Source organism: Corythoichthys intestinalis, chromosome 3 (assembly GCF_030265065.1).
Source record: "Corythoichthys intestinalis isolate RoL2023-P3 chromosome 3, ASM3026506v1, whole genome shotgun sequence".
In the NCBI taxonomy this organism is placed as follows: domain Eukaryota; kingdom Metazoa; phylum Chordata; class Actinopteri; order Syngnathiformes; family Syngnathidae; genus Corythoichthys; species Corythoichthys intestinalis.
This window is the reverse complement of record NC_080397.1, coordinates 21410989-21428558: the sequence shown is the minus strand read 5'-3', so window position 1 is coordinate 21428558 and position 17570 is coordinate 21410989. Positions and strand designations below refer to the sequence as shown.

Genomic DNA, 17570 nt, shown 5'->3' with positions numbered 1-17570 from the left:
AACGGGAGTCCCCGGAGAAAACCCACGCAGGCATGGGGAGAAACCCCAAACCCCACAAAGGAAGGCCGGAGCCCGGGATTGAACCTTTGATGTTAGAACTGTGAAGCGGACATGCTAACCACCCGGTCAACGTGCTGCCCCGTTTAATTTCCATTTTGTTAAATGTTACAATAAGAGACTCCATATAACCTCTAATCTTTTAATTCAGCCATAGTTTAGTCTAATCATCTACTATATATGATTCTGTAACTGTTCTTAAAACTGCTAAGCTGCAGCTTGTGTGTCTCAAATTTGTTTTGAGCACTGGCAGGATGCCATCACTTTAGCAATGGGACCAATGCTAACACTGTAATACATTCATCTTGCAAAAGTCTAAATAAGTGTGGGTGTGTGAGAGATCTATGCCTTCGAGATGTGTGTGCGTGCATGATAGTGAGGTGTTGTGTAAATGCTAAAATAATGTGTCACATATGGCCACAGAAGTTGCCCGGGTTTCATCTTGAATTTCAGTGTATCCCTGTGGGGGAATGATGCCGTTACATTTGCATGAGAAAGGTTGTCAGACTAACGCTGTTTCTCATTTCTGTCTCCTATCTCCCTCGACCCATACTCAACCTCTATCTACACCCCACCACCTTCTCCAAATTCCCTCTGTGTCTACAGCTCTGATAGCCATAGGCCAGTATAGCAGCACCATAGAGACTGTGGATGCTGGCTGGTGTAAGGACATCACAGACCAGGGCGCCATGCAAATAGCAGAGAGCAGCAAATCACTACGCTACCTGGGCCTCATGAGATGCGACAAGGTAACAATATTTTGTACAAAATGACACTGTCTCCTATCACTGCTACATGGAGGAACAAGCACAGACATTACCCTGTACAGCAAACCTCTTTCTACCCACATTCCCGCAGGGTCTTAAAAGGTATTAAAATCATTAAATTTACGAATGTTGAAATAATACCTTAAAAAGTCTTGGAAAAGTATTGAATTTTCATATCTGGGTCTTAAAATTCATGATGTATGTAATTTCTCTGTGTCTCATTTCTCAAAAGTGTCATTTGTCATTTTGATTAAATAAAGTAGCCTAAATGAAACAAAGGGGCAGAGGACTAGGCTAGCCACCCATCCCTTGAAATACGGAATCGTTCCGTAATTGGGAATTAAAAGTTGCGTTCCGTATCGAACCAATATGGAACGCAGTTTATTCCGTATTTCACAATTGTCCCAAGGGGCGACCCGCGGCTGCGGCGTCGGGGAGGGGTTGGGCGGCGGTGCGCCCAGCCTATGCACGTCTGTCACACACAAACACATACCTGCGCTCATGAGTGACCACTGAGCCAACAATAATGAACAAAAAGGGCAGGAGATATTAAAGACAGCAAGATAGTTATCTGCCTGCCCGCTGCTGTCTGCCCAGCACTGCACGGCACTTCCGGGTTCGTTGCCTAGTTACCTCGCTCGCTCTGCTCAATGCACCGCCCCGTGCATTTTCAAGACAAAGATGTCTCCAAAAGCAGACGCACAGGAGTCAGGACACCCCACCTCATCCTCAAAAGAGGAAACTTCTCCAAAAAATGGATTGGCTCAATAGAGTCACTGATGATGATTATAAAGCGAACTGCAAGGCAGGCAGGAAAGTTTTTGCAGTGTCTCACGGAGGTGTAAAACAGCATGCTGCAGGGGACCGCCACAAACGGAATATAAGATCCCAGAAGAGCCTTCGTCACAATTCTTTGTACCTGAAACATCCCCTGAGCTTGATTTGGTATGTTATTATGCTCTTTTATATGGATAACATACAGGCTGTATTTATATTTACCTTCATACATCTTGCATTGATAGGAGCATAGCTGGGCTATTTCAGTTGCTACTATGGTTGATTATTTTCAGGAATGTTGATTTTTTTTTTTTTTAAACATGCATTTATTATCAATCAATATGGAATGGATTTATGTACCCATAAAGAACATCTTATTTTGTTATGCTAACTAATGCTCGTCATTTGGAATTATTCCTAATAGATTAACAGCAAATAAACACTGAATAAATAGTCCTACTGCGAATATATGCTATCTATTGATTGATTACTTGTGATACCAAAATTAAAGCAATACTTTGACATTATCGCACGCCTGCCTTCTAAATTACTGCAGCTGAGGTGACACAGCTATACCACACAGTAAAACGTGGCCAGAGCTACAATAGTGTTGACTGTGGACACAGGTTCAATCAGAAGATTTTTATGTGATTCCAAAATGGTGAAAGAAAATGACTTTGGGGAGAACAAAGCAAGAGGCATTGTTGAAACAAGTCCTGGGTTCAAAGGCAGTGGGTGATGTGCTCAAGATCTTAACGTCACCCATCCCATTCTCCATACAGACCGGTGCCTCGAATAAATTGAGCAGGAAGATGTTTCCCCTTGCTGTCCAGTACTTCAGTCCAGAGTCTGGGGTCACCAACAAAATGCTGGACTTCATAGAGAATGCAGAAGAGTCAGCTGCTGGAATTGTAGCTCTCCTGCAACATTCTCTTAAGAAATTTGGCTTGTCAATGGATCACGAGACAGGATTCAGTGCCGACAACACAAATGTTAATTACGATATCCATAACTTCGTTTTCACTAACCTGCAGAAAAAAAACAAATCAGTCTGCTGCAAGGAAACTGCCATGCCCACATAGTGCACAATACAGTTTTCACATCTAAAAATACATACATTTCTATGCATTTTAGGAGTTTTGGGGATGCCCCTATTTTTCGCCCGTAAGGCTTTGGGCGCAACTGGGGCGTCCCTTATTTCTATTTCTGAAAGGTGGACACCCTACAGAGGACCCAATTGTTTAGAACGCAACGTAGCCCTGGTTCAAAATCCTGTCCCGCCGGATTCTTGCGTGAAACCCGACAAAATGTCATGCTCTACACTACACATTTTTTTACTACACTTTTTTTTTTTTTCACTTAGCCATATATTTTATGCTAAAGAGATGGAGAAATGTAAATACAACGAAGCGTGGTTAAGTAAACAATCCTTTTGCCTTTGGCTCAAACCAGTTGATAGCAGTGTGTTCCAGGCTTTTTGCATCGTATGCAAAAAAATATTCAGCTGGATACAATGGGCATGAAGGCGCTAGAGTCCCATGCACATAACCGTCATGAGAGAAAAGAAACAAACTTCCTCCATTGCCGGCATTTTCAATCTGCCTGTATAAGACAGCCAGCTGCTCACGAGCCTGAAGAGACAGAAGCTAAAGCTGGCCAGCAAGCTGCGAAAGTACACTAGCCACTAGCTGCTAGTGCTGCATCCCAGCCCAACTAGGATTGCTAGTGGATTTGAGAGATCTACGCACATCGTTTGGGTCCAGAGCAACCATAACACCTCTGCTTTCATGGTTGAGAGTTTAAGATGATGCTCACAAATATTAATGCTAAAGAGAACACCTCTATTTGGCCTGTGGTCTGTGTCTTCGCTGTAGTGGTGTCACATGAGTAGCCTATTCAATACGCCGCATTCTTACATCAAGCACACATTCCAAATTTCCACTTTCGAGAAATAAATTGACATAAATTCACGGATTTTGTTTTTCTTTGTCAATTTTTTTTTTTTTAATGTTCTTTATTAGGCCTTGAAAAGTCTTAAATTTAACTTGAGAAAACCTGTACGAACCCTGTTTTATTTGATCCAGCTGGGATGATGAAAATAGTTGAAGAGTTCCAAAAAATCTATTATTACATGCATCGCAATTCGACACGTGACAATTCGATCACGATTCATAAAGGTTCAAAAACGATGATTTCCACTCATAACTTTTGTCAAGTTCAAAAATAGATCCTTAGGTAGACATTGTAAAATTACCCAAAAATAAGGAGAGAAGACACTCAGTTTTCTTGGCCAAGGAGAGCAAAAGAGTGACCTGACAGAGAAATGCTAGATTACGCTGTATGGCCACCAAAATTGATCTAAAGAAAAAACCCTCCTTGCTATTTTTATTTAGGGGTTTGTCCTAACACAGAAAGGGTGCCGCCCTGAGGGAGGGGGAAGCAAGCTGGAGACACCCATGTGATTTTGGTTGGATATGTGTGAGCATGTAGGTGGAACTAAGTAAGTACACGTATGTAAGCAAAGGTTCATGTAAACAATGGTCAAAATGACCCAGACACTTCAGTTATGCAACGCTGCGGCCATGGAAGATGTCCTCGGATGGAAAATTGTCCTCGAAGGTCTAGACGAAAGTCTAGACGTAAGACGCTGAAGATGTCCTAGAAGGTCTAGTTACGCAATGTTGCGGCCATGAAGCAAGGCAGTTGTCATCCCGACCCTCTTTACTCTTTGTAACACTTAAACATTATACTACAACCTAGTATAGCAAGCAATAATTATTTACTGGTTATATTAATCATTTACTGGTTATATCAATAAGAAAAATATTATTATGCAATAGTATTATGCATGTATTAGGTATGTATGAGCACAAGCAGATATTCAATCAATCAAGCAAATATTTAATCAACCCTCGATAATTAACTCAACAACTTTGACAGCCGCTCATAGCGGAACGAAATCCAAGACATGTCTGCCGCCCGAACACCGTTAGCGGACGCACGCACAACACTATGATGGATGCTCCCTTTTACTGGGAGAGAGATTTACTCTTTTTTTAAAAGACTGGAAAATAAATTTGTGTATAAACAGGCAGGCACAGCAAGGTCGCGCTTTTATGCGCAAGTTATTTTTTAGAGCAAGAGGGGAAGAGAGATAGTTCGTTGTTCATTGTCTTTCAGATGTCCAGCAGTAGTTTTAAGGCATTTCAATTGAAAAAATGTCCTGAGTGTGTTGCTAAGACCTGTGTGCGTCTATAAGAGGTGAGTACACTAATCCTCTTGTACTTTTTAGCCTTTATTGTTGTTGTTTTTGAGATATTAATAGTTAGCGCTGAGCGCTAAGATAATTAGCTAATTCGCTAACGTGTATATCATATGCAGAACGTGTAAAAACATGATTAGTTACAGCGATAACACTACAAACTTGCGAAATACTACAGAAATATGTTGTTCCACGTGCTGCCTAGGACCGACAGGTGTGTGTGCGCGTGGGCGGGCAGGGAGAGAAGAAAGTGCACTCGCTGTAATGAGTGTGTGTGTGGCGGTGTTGTTTTTTATGTGCAATAAAGTGATATAGTAATATAGTGATCAAGAGCAGTTGCGATTTCCACCTGTCACTCCAAGAGTTACACAAGGGAGGCAACACTGTGAAACAAAATATATTGGTTAAAAGATGTCTTATTTCTAAAGACACTTTGTTTGTGTCCAGAAAATGTGGAATTCATTCCACCAGTGGAAATTTTATTGTATTGTTGGGAGAAATAAGTACTCCTTTTAAAATGGTTAATGTTTTTGCACTTTCTTGTAATAAATAAATAAATAAGCAGCTTAAGGGCAGCGTTTTGTTGTCTGGTCATGTTTCCATCATTCCTGTTGAATCATAAAGATATTTTAAATAAATAATGGACATAAATTTGTTTGGCTACTTTATTAATCAGTAATGTACGATGCATCGTATCGATAATCGTGATAATAGTGATAGCCGCGGTAACCGCATAATCGTCAATACCGTGATCATCGTTCAAAAATCAAATCGTAGCACCCTGAATCGTAATCAAATCGTGGGCTGCCTAAGAAGGCACACCCCTACAAAATAGGCAACATAGAGTATTTAAAAAAACATAATTTGCATCAGTTTTACCTGCCCTTCATGCTATAAACATTAAAGCACACTTAAACCTATTAAAACACACCAAAATACGTGAGTCTTAAACTTGTGTTCAGTCTCTCAGTGTAGAGCAATGTGAGGCTATTGTATATGTACCTTTGGAGAAGAAGACTCACACAGTTCTCCAAAGAGGTCAAGCTGTTGTCACTCCATGCTGAAGTGTATCGTAAAACTGAAAAATAAAACAAAAGATTTAACTTTTTCAATACGTTGTTATTTTTACAAACCAAAGTGTTCTACCAACAGTATAACAAAAATTTAAAATGCCGTGACTGGGCTAACAGAAATGATCACGCATGTTACAGGAATTATGGAATTTCAGGCAGCTGCTCGTCTCTGTGCGGACATTGCATGTCTTGAAATGAACCTAGCAATTGGCTGGAGACCAACCCAGTGTGGGCTCTCACCCAAAGTAACCTTAATGAGACCAAGCGTGTTACAAAGTACATGGATAACTTTTTCCCTGCAAAATATAACCTGGAGAACAACACACAAAACAGCTACAAATTAGGTTTTGGCAATTTGAAAATTTTTAAAATATACCATTTATGAAAAAATGACTTTGATCTTTTTTTAATTTTTTTTTTTTTTTTTAATCCCATCTTCTTGATCTCATTTGGCACCCTACTCATCAAACAATAGTGTGAAAAACTGTACCACTGGCTTTGTTGTTTTAATGAGTTGTCCACAGCATTCATTTACACATGGTAAATTTATGCAGTTAGCAGGATTATGCAAAAAAAAAAAAAAAAAAAAAAAATCAAAACAGTGTCCGAAAAATGTTAACCAAGAAAGAACCTATTAAAATATGGCGAGGAGGTGGCTAACGGTACGGACACTGACATTAAAAAAGAGTTTAGAGCATCAACAAAACCACCACTACTATGGAATTCAAATGATCAGGATGTGCACAATCTCACAACAAATATGTTTATTATTTTGTATTTTCACCATAAGAAAGAATAGAATAGAAAATTTATTTGCCATTTGAGTTTATACGCTTTACAAAGGTCGCTAACACTATTTTCCTGTGGGACATGGTTAATATTCACTTGTAAGTGAAAATAATTGGGATGCACTTCGATACAAATTGAGGCAATGAGAATGAGGATCATCTGTTGATGCAAGATGCTCGTAAGCACCCTAGCGGGACGCCGACACAATTACACAAACAAAGAGAAAAACAGAGCTTGCATGCCACCTGGCTGGATGCTGAGGCACTCGGACACACCAAGCGAGAAAGAGGTTTTCCTGCTGCTCACATTGTGAAAATAGCTGACGATGCTTGTAAAAACATTCGTAAGTTGAGGTGCTCGTATCATGATGGTCCACCGTAGTAAATATTGTTAATACATCTCTTGGCAGTTTTGAAAATTTCCCTTTTGTGTCTGGTTGGTGTATATGGTCATGAATCATTGCTAGAACTGCATATTACAGTATACTTTTGCGTAACAGCCCAATAAACAATACCTAAGTTTGAAGCTTAAACTTTGGATCAGAAATACGGGGGTGAAATCATATTGGGTCTTTCCTCTATTAAAATTAATTTAAAAAAAACTCACAATAGGTAACATTATCCTGTAAAGAGGATATGTCAATTTTTGCAAAACGATCCACTTTTTGTGTGGATGCATACACTTCCAGCATGAGTGTGACATAGAAAACACAAAGAAATGAATAGCTGTTCTGAGCTTTGTAATGAGCGGACATATACTGAATACTACCCTTGTGCAAGTAAACCATCATGTGCTCAGTACAAGAGCTTATTGAGTAAACTTCATTCTTACAGTGCTTTTCACAAATCTACAGCACAAAGTGCTTCAACAAAATAGCTTACATAAATCGAACTTTAGTTTTTTGTTGCTGTGATAGAGGCATCTTGTTTTTTGGAAGGACTTTATTAGCCTGTGTGGTTTAAGTAGACGTTCCTGAGGAAGAATACAGTGCGGGAGTGAAGATGACTTAAAACAGAGTCCTCTTATAAGATTGGGAACTAATTTTAAACGGTATTATCTGTGGCACTGCCTTGAGGTTGACCCCGTGGATTGCTCTGATAAACATGTCCACTCCGTGATCGTTAAATGAGACAAGGACATCGGTCGCATCCAATTTATCTATTTATATCACAATAAAATTAAAAGAATGAGGGTCCGGCAGTGAGCTGGTGTTTAAGGTCTGAGTGGTGAAGCGGTGTGCTCGGTTCACGTTATTACAGATAGAAATGTGTATCTATCATATTTATCTTGGGGTAATAAAGACAAACTGCATTACATAGCAAGTGATTACTTAGATTCCATTTTCATTTACTTCCCTCGTGCTCGGCCAACTGCGTGACCCAACAATCAATATTTTCAGCCACGCTAAAAAAAAAAATCTCTTCTTGCTCGACCGACATCTTTGGCAGAGCAACAAAGTCTCCTTGTTTCTTTCCAATCTGAGCATAAGTGTGCCCGTGTCCCTCAGCTCTTATTTACCTGTGTAGTTGCCTTCCCATGGTACTTGTAATGTAGCCTGGAGGAGGGAAAGATAAACGATTACGTTCCCTATGCTCTGAGGGGGGAATTTGGGGATGACACGGCTAAGCAAAGCGGTAATTGGCGCTATTAGAGTAGTAATGGAGTGTGAATTGAGCAGGGAAAAGAGTTTGATAGTTTCCAAGGTCAGGTATGTTAGCATCTCCAAATTACCGAATGAATTAAGTGTATGATTGCCCCCCTCACCCAGTATTTCAACTCTTGCACAAACTAAAATACAGTTCAGCATTATAACCAAGGCTATAATACTGGAGAAGGCTGACCTGTGTGGGAAAAGATCAGCCCAATTGTCTTGTAGGATTGCAGTATGTTGAGGGAGCTTTAGTGGAAAGTTTGAGGAGAGAGGAGGCCAAACTGCTGTTCTCTCATGTTGGCAAACAAATAAACAGAATTGGCTTGTTGTTAAAGTGAGGTCACCCTGAGAGTTAAGCGTTAGAGACCAAATAAAAGAGGTAAATGGGTGCGAACTATAGTCCGAGCGATGAGGGAACTCTGCCTTTGTCTTTAACTCCTACTCTCATCCGTCGATCCCTCACTGTTCCACCTCCTGCTCTCACTTTATGCAGCCCCCCGCCCGCCTATTTTCCATGTTGCCATTAACTTTAACTTTTGTCTCAGCAAATGTTGGAGGTCTGTTTTTACATTTACGGCATTTGTATGATTTAATACTGACTTTTTAATATTCAATGTCAAGCCAACTGATTTTTTTATCAGAATTAAAATAGTCTGTTAAGAAAAGCGTAAGAGTACTGAATTATTAATTCTTTTTTTTTCCGATCACACTGAGGATGTTTCTTTAATCAGAAGGAAGCTTTTAATGGAAATGATTGGTTGTTAGTCTCTGTCAACACCTGAGCTGCCGGCTGCCACAAACTTTTATTTGAATAGTAGCTTTATAAATGATAATTTATAAATTTGGGTTGAATTTAGCTACTAAGAAAAACAACAATGTTCAAACAATTTTATTCATACTCAATCGTTAGCCAGAGTTACAAATGTACATCCATGCCATCATTGTCAGAAAATAGTCTGCCCTAACATTTCAAATGGGTTTGTACAAAATGCCAGTTGGAACATGTTGTTCACTTTATCAGTGGATCACAGCAGAGACATGTCCGATCCAATGGTGAGGCTAGCTAATCTCATCTCTGCACTTAATTTCCTTCTGGGAAAAGCACTGAAGCTGCCGGCTTGCTCTCCGTTCCACAAGGTTCTCATGGAATGAGTCTTGTGCAAATTATGTAACATTACATTTATCTCAGCCACAGTGTCTCTTATTCATGTTGTCAAATCAATGTGCCCCCCCCCCCCCCACTTGTTTAAGTCACCCTTACCTAAAATAAGTGAGGCCTAGCTCCACGTAGGCGTTCCATTTGTCTTTTCTCTTTACAGCCCTGTGGTATGCATAAATAACCAGTTTGTAATGCCAGCAGTTTCCCTCCCGTAAATTTTATATTTCCTGGAAGCTCTAATGTTAGATTATATGATTAAACATAGTCGAAGGAAGGCCAGAAAAAAAAGCTGCCTCAATTCAGAAAATGTATTTAAAATCTAAAAGGCATTAGATTTAGATACAATGTTGGATACAGTAGGATTGAACGCAGGATGCAGGTTGTAATTTGTCCAATATATGATCAGGAAACAAATTGGGAAGCACACATTTGTTTAGCTCAGCACACTTGAAGAAGCATCTCAATATTTATCCATCTACCTTAATGTCAAAACCAACTAAATGTAAGGGACCTTAAGCAATATCAACCTACAGACCAAGTGCTTGCGCTGCGAAAGTAATTTTTTAAATTCACTTACAGGACTTGCAGCAACTTTGTCTGACAGAGAGATATTTCTTATAGCAGCAATTTTGACAGTGTTTGGGAAATATTGCAAATAATCCCAAACTAAAGTTTTTCTATGCTTGGTTTCCTGTCAGGAAGGATATGTAGCAAGGATATAGGACAAGTCAATGCAATGTATTAAAAGAAAAAAAAAACTGGCTCAGAATGGAACAAAGTCACAAAAACAAACTCAGCGTTTCACAGGCAAGTTAGACTGAATTTATAGCAAGTTTGGAGTGGCCCCTGCAGTCTCTCTTGCATTTTCCCTCCCGCCTTAAGTGGAGTTGAGTTTCGGAGTGGGTCCTGTCAGTCTTAGACAAACACAATCTTGCGATAACCTTGACGCGCTCTGCCGACAAGCCAAGTCAGCTCCTTGCCTCGGACTACCCCCAAATTTGTTTGGAATTGTCAAATCGCAGGGAATTTTAATGCACTAGCTGAATGTCACAAGACCTCGAGAGTGTAGAATTCATTTAGGAACTGCTAACAGGATCCAGCTGGCGCTCCTGGTGTGGAGCAGTGTGAAGGATCGATTTTCAACCGTCACAGTTTGTACAAACGTGCTTCCGTACTGTATGTTTTTCTGTCAGGCAGTGGGAATTGTGTGGACTCATATGAGGAATTAGATTTTTTTCCCTCCTCGTCCTCTATTCAACATTGACCTAGTACAAGCCACAAGTCTATTTGATTGTCAGAATATGTTCCTAATACATCTCTCGACTTGCATTAGTTAACCATATATGGTCTTAACATAGCACCATGTGCGCAGCTCATGTTTTTCTTGTACCCCCCGCACGTCTGTCCGAATGATTACCTTTTGTGCTACACCGTGCACAAATGCAACATTTCTGTGTTCAACCGTGTGAGGAATTTGTGTTATTTGCTGTGAACACAGCTCATAATGGAGCATTGAAATCAGAACCCCCACCCTGCAGGCTTCTGCACATGGCAAGCTCCGCCTGCCTCCGATGATTACACCTCTGCCTCCAGGGCCCCAGCCACCATTCACTGACAAGAATGCCATTGATCCACCCGAAAAAATCAAATAAATTAATTTTGTCTACTTGCAGCTGTAAATTGGTCTCGGTCTTTTGATGTCATTCAACTAAAAGGCTTCAGAAAAAGAGCCTTAATGTTCTGGAAAATAGATTTTTTTTTTCCTTTTTCTTTTTGCTCAGCAGTGCACCATATGTTAGTGTGTCTGAGTTAAATGTTTGGTCTTTTGTGTAGGCGGAATTCATCTTTCCACACTTCTACATGCACACGTGAACTTGAGATGTGTTTCTGTCTCAACTATACCTTTGAGTGCAAGGATACATTGTGCTGGCGTCAGAGGTTATTATTTCAAGATTAGCTCATCGGACTGGGGGAGACACAGTTATATGTCAAGATGGTAAATTGCTAGAAAGGCTAATGTAGCATTTAAGACTTCTTTGGCTACCACAGAGCCGAGATATGTCAACTTACAATGACACATATCCAACAGGTTTGGCTGAATTTCTACAAAAGTCACATTGATTGCAGGCCAAACCTTTAAATTCTGTCATCGCACTCCACAAATTGACACAGTTTGTTTTATATATCTCAAGGTGCGTGTTAAAGAAATATTTCAAACTATATCACAGTGTCTGAAACATTGTTTTCTCATAAAACCTCTCTGTGTAAAATTGGAACTGCGTGGCCAAAGAAAGTTCATTTTACTCCAGACAGAAATAGATGTGCTGAATGTATTCCAAGATTCGATGAACAAATGACAGATTGACTATTTTAATTTTGAATAGTATTACATTTTTGGCATCCACATGGTAGGTTGAGCTCAAGAGTTTGTTTGTTTTGTGAAACTATACAAGGAGTATCCAAACTACAGTATTTCACAAAGGGCTGTCGTTGGTGCAGGTTTTCATTTCAACAGATCAAGAGAACATCTTTTCACCAATCTGTTGTTTTACAGTACTATAGTAATTAGGTGATTGCATTAAGGTGCTGCTTGTTTTAGCAGAAAACCTCATTGGTTAAAATTAGTGTTGCACCGATACCATTTTTTGGCCCTGATACCGATACCGATACCTGGCTGTGCAGTATCGGCCGATACCGATACCGCCGATACCATACCGATACCACCCCGTTTATATATATATATATATATAAACTCCCCCCCCCCCCCCCCAACAAAAGAGCTACATGATTGGATGTGAAATCATTGCTATCAAGGCTTTGTCAGGCTTTTGCTTACCTTTGCAAAATAGGAAAAAGACTGGTACAAAGTATAATACTAGCCCAACAGTAAGAAAGTAAAAATAAGTTTATAATGATAAACTCTGAATGAACTAAGTAAACTTTTTTTAAACCTCTCAATGGCCAAACAGTGCAACTTTCATGAAATTATTGTCACATTCTGCTGCTGGTTAGATTGTGTTTTGTTATTTTTTGTTTGCAATCATTAAACCCTTGTACGTATCCCCCGCTTGTTGTCCGCTTCGAGGTCCAACCTTGTTTCCGCATTTGCGTACACTAACAATTATAAGTAATAATAATTGACGACAGCATCCCCCGTCTCTCTATTAGCCTCCTTTTTTCGGCAGGGGGGGTCCCTTATTTCAATTTCTGAAAGGTGGCAACCCTACTTTGGAAACAGTTCCCAAATTACTGCAGCATTTCTTTAAGTAAAAGACAAAGTAAAGATGACGTAGTGAACTGACCAGAGATTGTTGCACCTGTCCAGCGCCCTTCCTCTGGATAGCAGTCCTGCTCTTGCAGGCTCAAACTCGTTGTGTTAGTTCACGTTTCGTCTTCAAATGTTTTATCAGGTTCGAGGTATTGAAACTGGCCGATTTAACTCCACATCTCGAAACTTTCAGGCCGCAAATCTTACATGCAGCTATTGATTTTAATTGACGGGATTTCTATTTTGAAATATTTCCCGACCGCCGCCATGTCGGCGCCGCCAAGCGGCCTTGTCATTAGTCAGAAGTGGCTATTGGCCCGTTCTCATTGGTCTGGAGCAGGCCAATAGCGATAGCTGCTTGGTGTTCACGTGTCATCACACAACACAGAGACAAAGTGTAGTGAGCGCCAGGAGAAAAAAAAAGGCTGCGGTCAAATGTTATAATAATGGACCGGTAAATGGTATCGGCGCCATTTTTGTTGGTACTTGCCGATACCAATACCACCATTTTGGGCCGGATCGGCGCCCCCTGCCGATACTAGTATCGGTATCGGTGCATCTTTAGTTAAAATGCCTGCAGTGGATCAGTTGGTACAAAAACCTTGGGTGGACAAACATTCTGAAATTGGGAGCCATTAGAAGCCAGTCAAATCACAATTTAGAACAGTAACATACATTGCACAAACTTGACAAATGATCACTTTATCTTGCTAGAGTCCGTAAGAGTCTAAATACAATTCCCTCAAACAAAGTCTCTTTGCTCTTCTTGATATAATATGCCTTGTTACAAAACTGATGTTATGCTAAGACAAGATTTAGGACCTCCATTGTTTACAAAGAGTACTTTATTGTTTATTAATGTATTCATTTATATTTACAGCCAGAAAACTGTGTTACCTACTGCAATCATATCCGTTTAAGGCTTGGCCTGACGGTTTTGTGAGATATACAGTACTGTACCTCTTTTCTGGTTAATCCTGCTGCTTTAGAAAGCAAATCAATAAGTCCTCTCAAATCCAAAAACATGACATTATGGTACCTCTTCGACTTTAGGTAGCAAAAGATCTTGGAGGGGAAGATGCAGTTGTTGAAAACCATGAATGCTTCACCAATTTCTTTGTATTCAAAGATATAAATTAATACACAGATTATGAATACTACATACAAATAAAAAATGTTTTTAATATAGAAACTCACTTGGCATTTTAACTTGTTAGAGTTTTCAAACATTAAAGTTTTCGTATTATGAAATATGTGACGGAATAATTAGAGTACATTGTTTTCAAGTTGTGAGTTGGGGTCAAACAACCTCCTTGATCGCATAGTTGAACTTATATCCAATGAAAATGATTTGTATCACGTTACTTTATGATGATAAAAGGTTGAGATTCTGAAGCAGACAACTGTATATGAGTTTGTTTTCTCTTCTGGCTATTCTGAGAACACATGTAGCCATCATTGTCTCATGATGTATCACTTGGGGGATTTTGATCTCATTCGGCTTCAGGTCACGTTTTCTCTCGTAATGTTTTTGCAGCTTGCACATATGTACTGAAATGATATTTGTTTTTCACATATCTTCTTTCCCTTTGCTGTCAGTGTCTTCTGCTCCCCTTCTTCTGCTTGTCAACTTTCACTCCTCTGTTCACTCTCATTCTTTTAACACTCTCCCTTGCCTTTACACCCCCACATTTTCCACTACTTCATTAGAGTTAAAACAAATGGGCAGCTCAGGTTAGGAACGAGAATGGTGAAAACCTGCGGAGTCAGCTTCAATGTAGACTTGTAAACTAATGACTCTGACTGGGGTGAGACCGATCAGGGACAGGACTATGAGTTGTCACCATAATGGGGTTGATGAAGGAGGGAGATACAAAGTCAAATGAGGGGGCAAAAGGAGTGGGCTAAATGCAGGAATCAAGAGAAAATACAATGTAGTAAGGGGGAAGGATTGAGTATGAGCTGTCTCTTCCCCACTAAAGTGTTTTGCGTAAGCAGTTTGAAAGTACCTGAACGCAGGCCGAGCAGTGTTTTGGGAACAGGTATGAGCATATCTGCCCTCCTTTCCTTTCCCAGATGGGGAACCAGACAGACCTTGTTAAAAGAGCGGACATCCCAATCAATATAGTTGTTCCAGTGGAGCATCCAGCTGCCAGGGACTCTACACAGATAGGCACGGCATAGCAATTTGCAGACATAAACAAGGGCCTAATTGTTCGGGGCCTGGAGGTTTGTAGTGAGGAAAACAAAGATGAAGCATTGTGAAGAGTTAGAAGCCATTTCAACTCTCGTTTAGGAAATGAGAGTTAGGTGAAACTTTCTTTGATGAGTGTTGTTATTGTGAACAGCAGGGGTGCGGAGTATTAGGCCCCGTGAAACAAAGGGAATTAGAGCAAAGGTAGTGAATGCAGAGGATGGGCTTCTCAGTTTTCTATTTTCCGCTCTTTCGGCAGACCTTATGTTCACAGCTTGAAGTGGTCATTTGCCATTTATGATTTTCAATGTAATCTTTGGGTTTCATCTTGTACAGAGGAACTGTATTGATTGTCAGTCGTTACTGAAGCCTTCTCCTAATCATCTATTCATCATTCATTTCCAAAGGGCAAGCAAAGGGAGGTGGTGGTGGTGGTGGGGGGATTAAGTGTGACGCAGGGAATTTCAGAATTGTCTTTCAACAAATAATGACCACAACCTCGCTTGACCCACATGCACACCCGTATGATAAATTTACGGCATTTCTATCTCCTACTATGCAAGGACAATCAAGGATGTTAAGATTTTTGTTTCCATCCACATCATTTATTCATTCAGTTATGTTCTTTTTCATCTTAGGCACCTCATTTTCTTCTTCGCCAATTGCTGTATACTCATCTCCACAGAGGCTGATATAATCTCATGGAGTCATGGCCAGAAAGGAGACACGGCTCAGTGTGGTTGTGATTCTTGCCAATCTCAATTTGGTTCTGGGCAATAACTAAAGTTTGCCTTTTTGCAGACGAGGCAGCGGCAACCGTAGACTACGAGTGTCGTGTCCTACTGCGCGGGTGATGAATTAGCTTTTTAATGCTGATGGCCATCCCAGTCCCGCCCTAGAAACAGTGTCTTTACATATTTTATACATCCAGGGGTGCTTTGAAAAACTTTTGGGGCAAGAAACTAGTCAGCCTTCATTTTAATTCCTTGCATTATGAATGGCTGTCCAGAGGGCGAAAAAACGTGTGTGCAAAAAAATATGTAACTATTGTACTCTACTTTAACGCCTATGAATGAGAGCATGAATGCAAGACTTGAGTTCCTTTTTTTCGTTTGATCAACTTGCATTCATCAGGAAGACTCATCAAAATATTGACACAATAATGATTGCTCACCACCTTGTTTTAACTTTGACTGGTCCAATCTAATCAAAGGTCTCCTCCCTCTAAAGAGACACCATGAATTTTTTATCATGGCGTCTCTTTGTAAGGCGAGGGTCGATTTGTCCTTGTTCTTTATTTACTCTGGAGAACGAGCAAGCCCTTAGAGCTAGAAATTAAACAGTAGCTCTATTGTGATTGTCTTTAAGAAATTCCATTTGTGTCCAAACTCAGTGAGTCGCCATGAAATTTTGCCCATGTAGCACCATTTTATGTCCAATCTTAGTTTATTGCATTCAACAGTCTGGTCATGACCTTGCTGTGGGCCCAAACACATCAGTATCTAAATCCAAAAGTATCCATATGTTAAGACACCTTCCTGTTCTTTTTTAATGTTGCTGTGCACTGACATACATCTTTTTCACTCAGTTGTACTTTTACAACAATTTAGTATGTCCGTACTTATTATTGTGTAATCATAAGCTCCAAATTCTGTTATGAAATGTTAAACCCAGTTGAAACAAGTCTGGGCAAAACAAACCTTATGTCAGCATGGACATGTATAAATGGGAACTGACAGCAATCAGATGGTTGGTTTTGGTTAATAGAAGCCAAATGGACTTATCACAACCTCCTCTTTGTCATGCATGACATCATGCGCCCACATGTGAAAGAGTAGTTTTCTTGATTTTGGCATGTATTTTGGGGATGTTTAGATGAAGAATGTAGTGCCCCTGGTGTGTTTCAAAAAACAATCAACCTATTTTTATGCCACACTAAATATTAGCATCAGCTTTGGCACATGTAAATATTTCATAAAGCTGTCGTTGATTTTTACCTGGTTCATTGTTTAAGACTCAGGCTATTAATGCAGTTTTTATGCAACAATTTTGCACAAACTCTGAAAGAGACAATCATTTTAAACTGTTATTACCATTATGGCATTTTCTTTGAGAGGTCCAATTTAATGAGGGATTGGACCTTGCTTTTGCCACATTATAGCCCTTTTGTTTTCTTAATCAAATGTGGTGAGTTTACAAACATGTGCTCCTGGAGCTCTTTCTTCCACCGTTTTCAGCTCAGCCTCTCTTTCTGTTTTGTCGGTCAACTGATATCTGATGTTGTGCAGGTCTGTAGGCAAGAGGTGTAACAGATCTTAATTGTCTCAAGCAGCACCTGACCCGCTTTTTAACAGTACATGCACAGCCTTATCAAAATCAAAGCACTTTCTTTCTTTTGACCAGTCACTAATAATTTGGAAAGTCTTAAACATGGGTTTTTCCTCTTACCAGTTTATAGAAATCTATAAATTGGACTTATTTAAAGCCAGACAGGTAATGAAGTTATCATGCAAAATGTTCTTTGTAAACAGCCTTATTAAACATTTACCTTCAATTGCATTTACTGGTTGACA

At 39.9% G+C, this 17570-nt stretch overlaps 1 protein-coding gene across 1 annotated transcript in view; it reads left to right on the top strand.

Annotated features, from left to right (window-relative positions):
* fbxl17 (F-box and leucine-rich repeat protein 17) overlaps positions 1-17570 on the top strand; it is a 386432-nt gene that overhangs the window by 356815 nt on the left and 12047 nt on the right. Inside the window, exon 10 of the mRNA XM_057831652.1 lies at positions 664-806. Within this exon, the coding sequence (XP_057687635.1) occupies positions 664-806 (143 nt within the window). The remainder of the gene's footprint in view (positions 1-663; positions 807-17570) is intronic.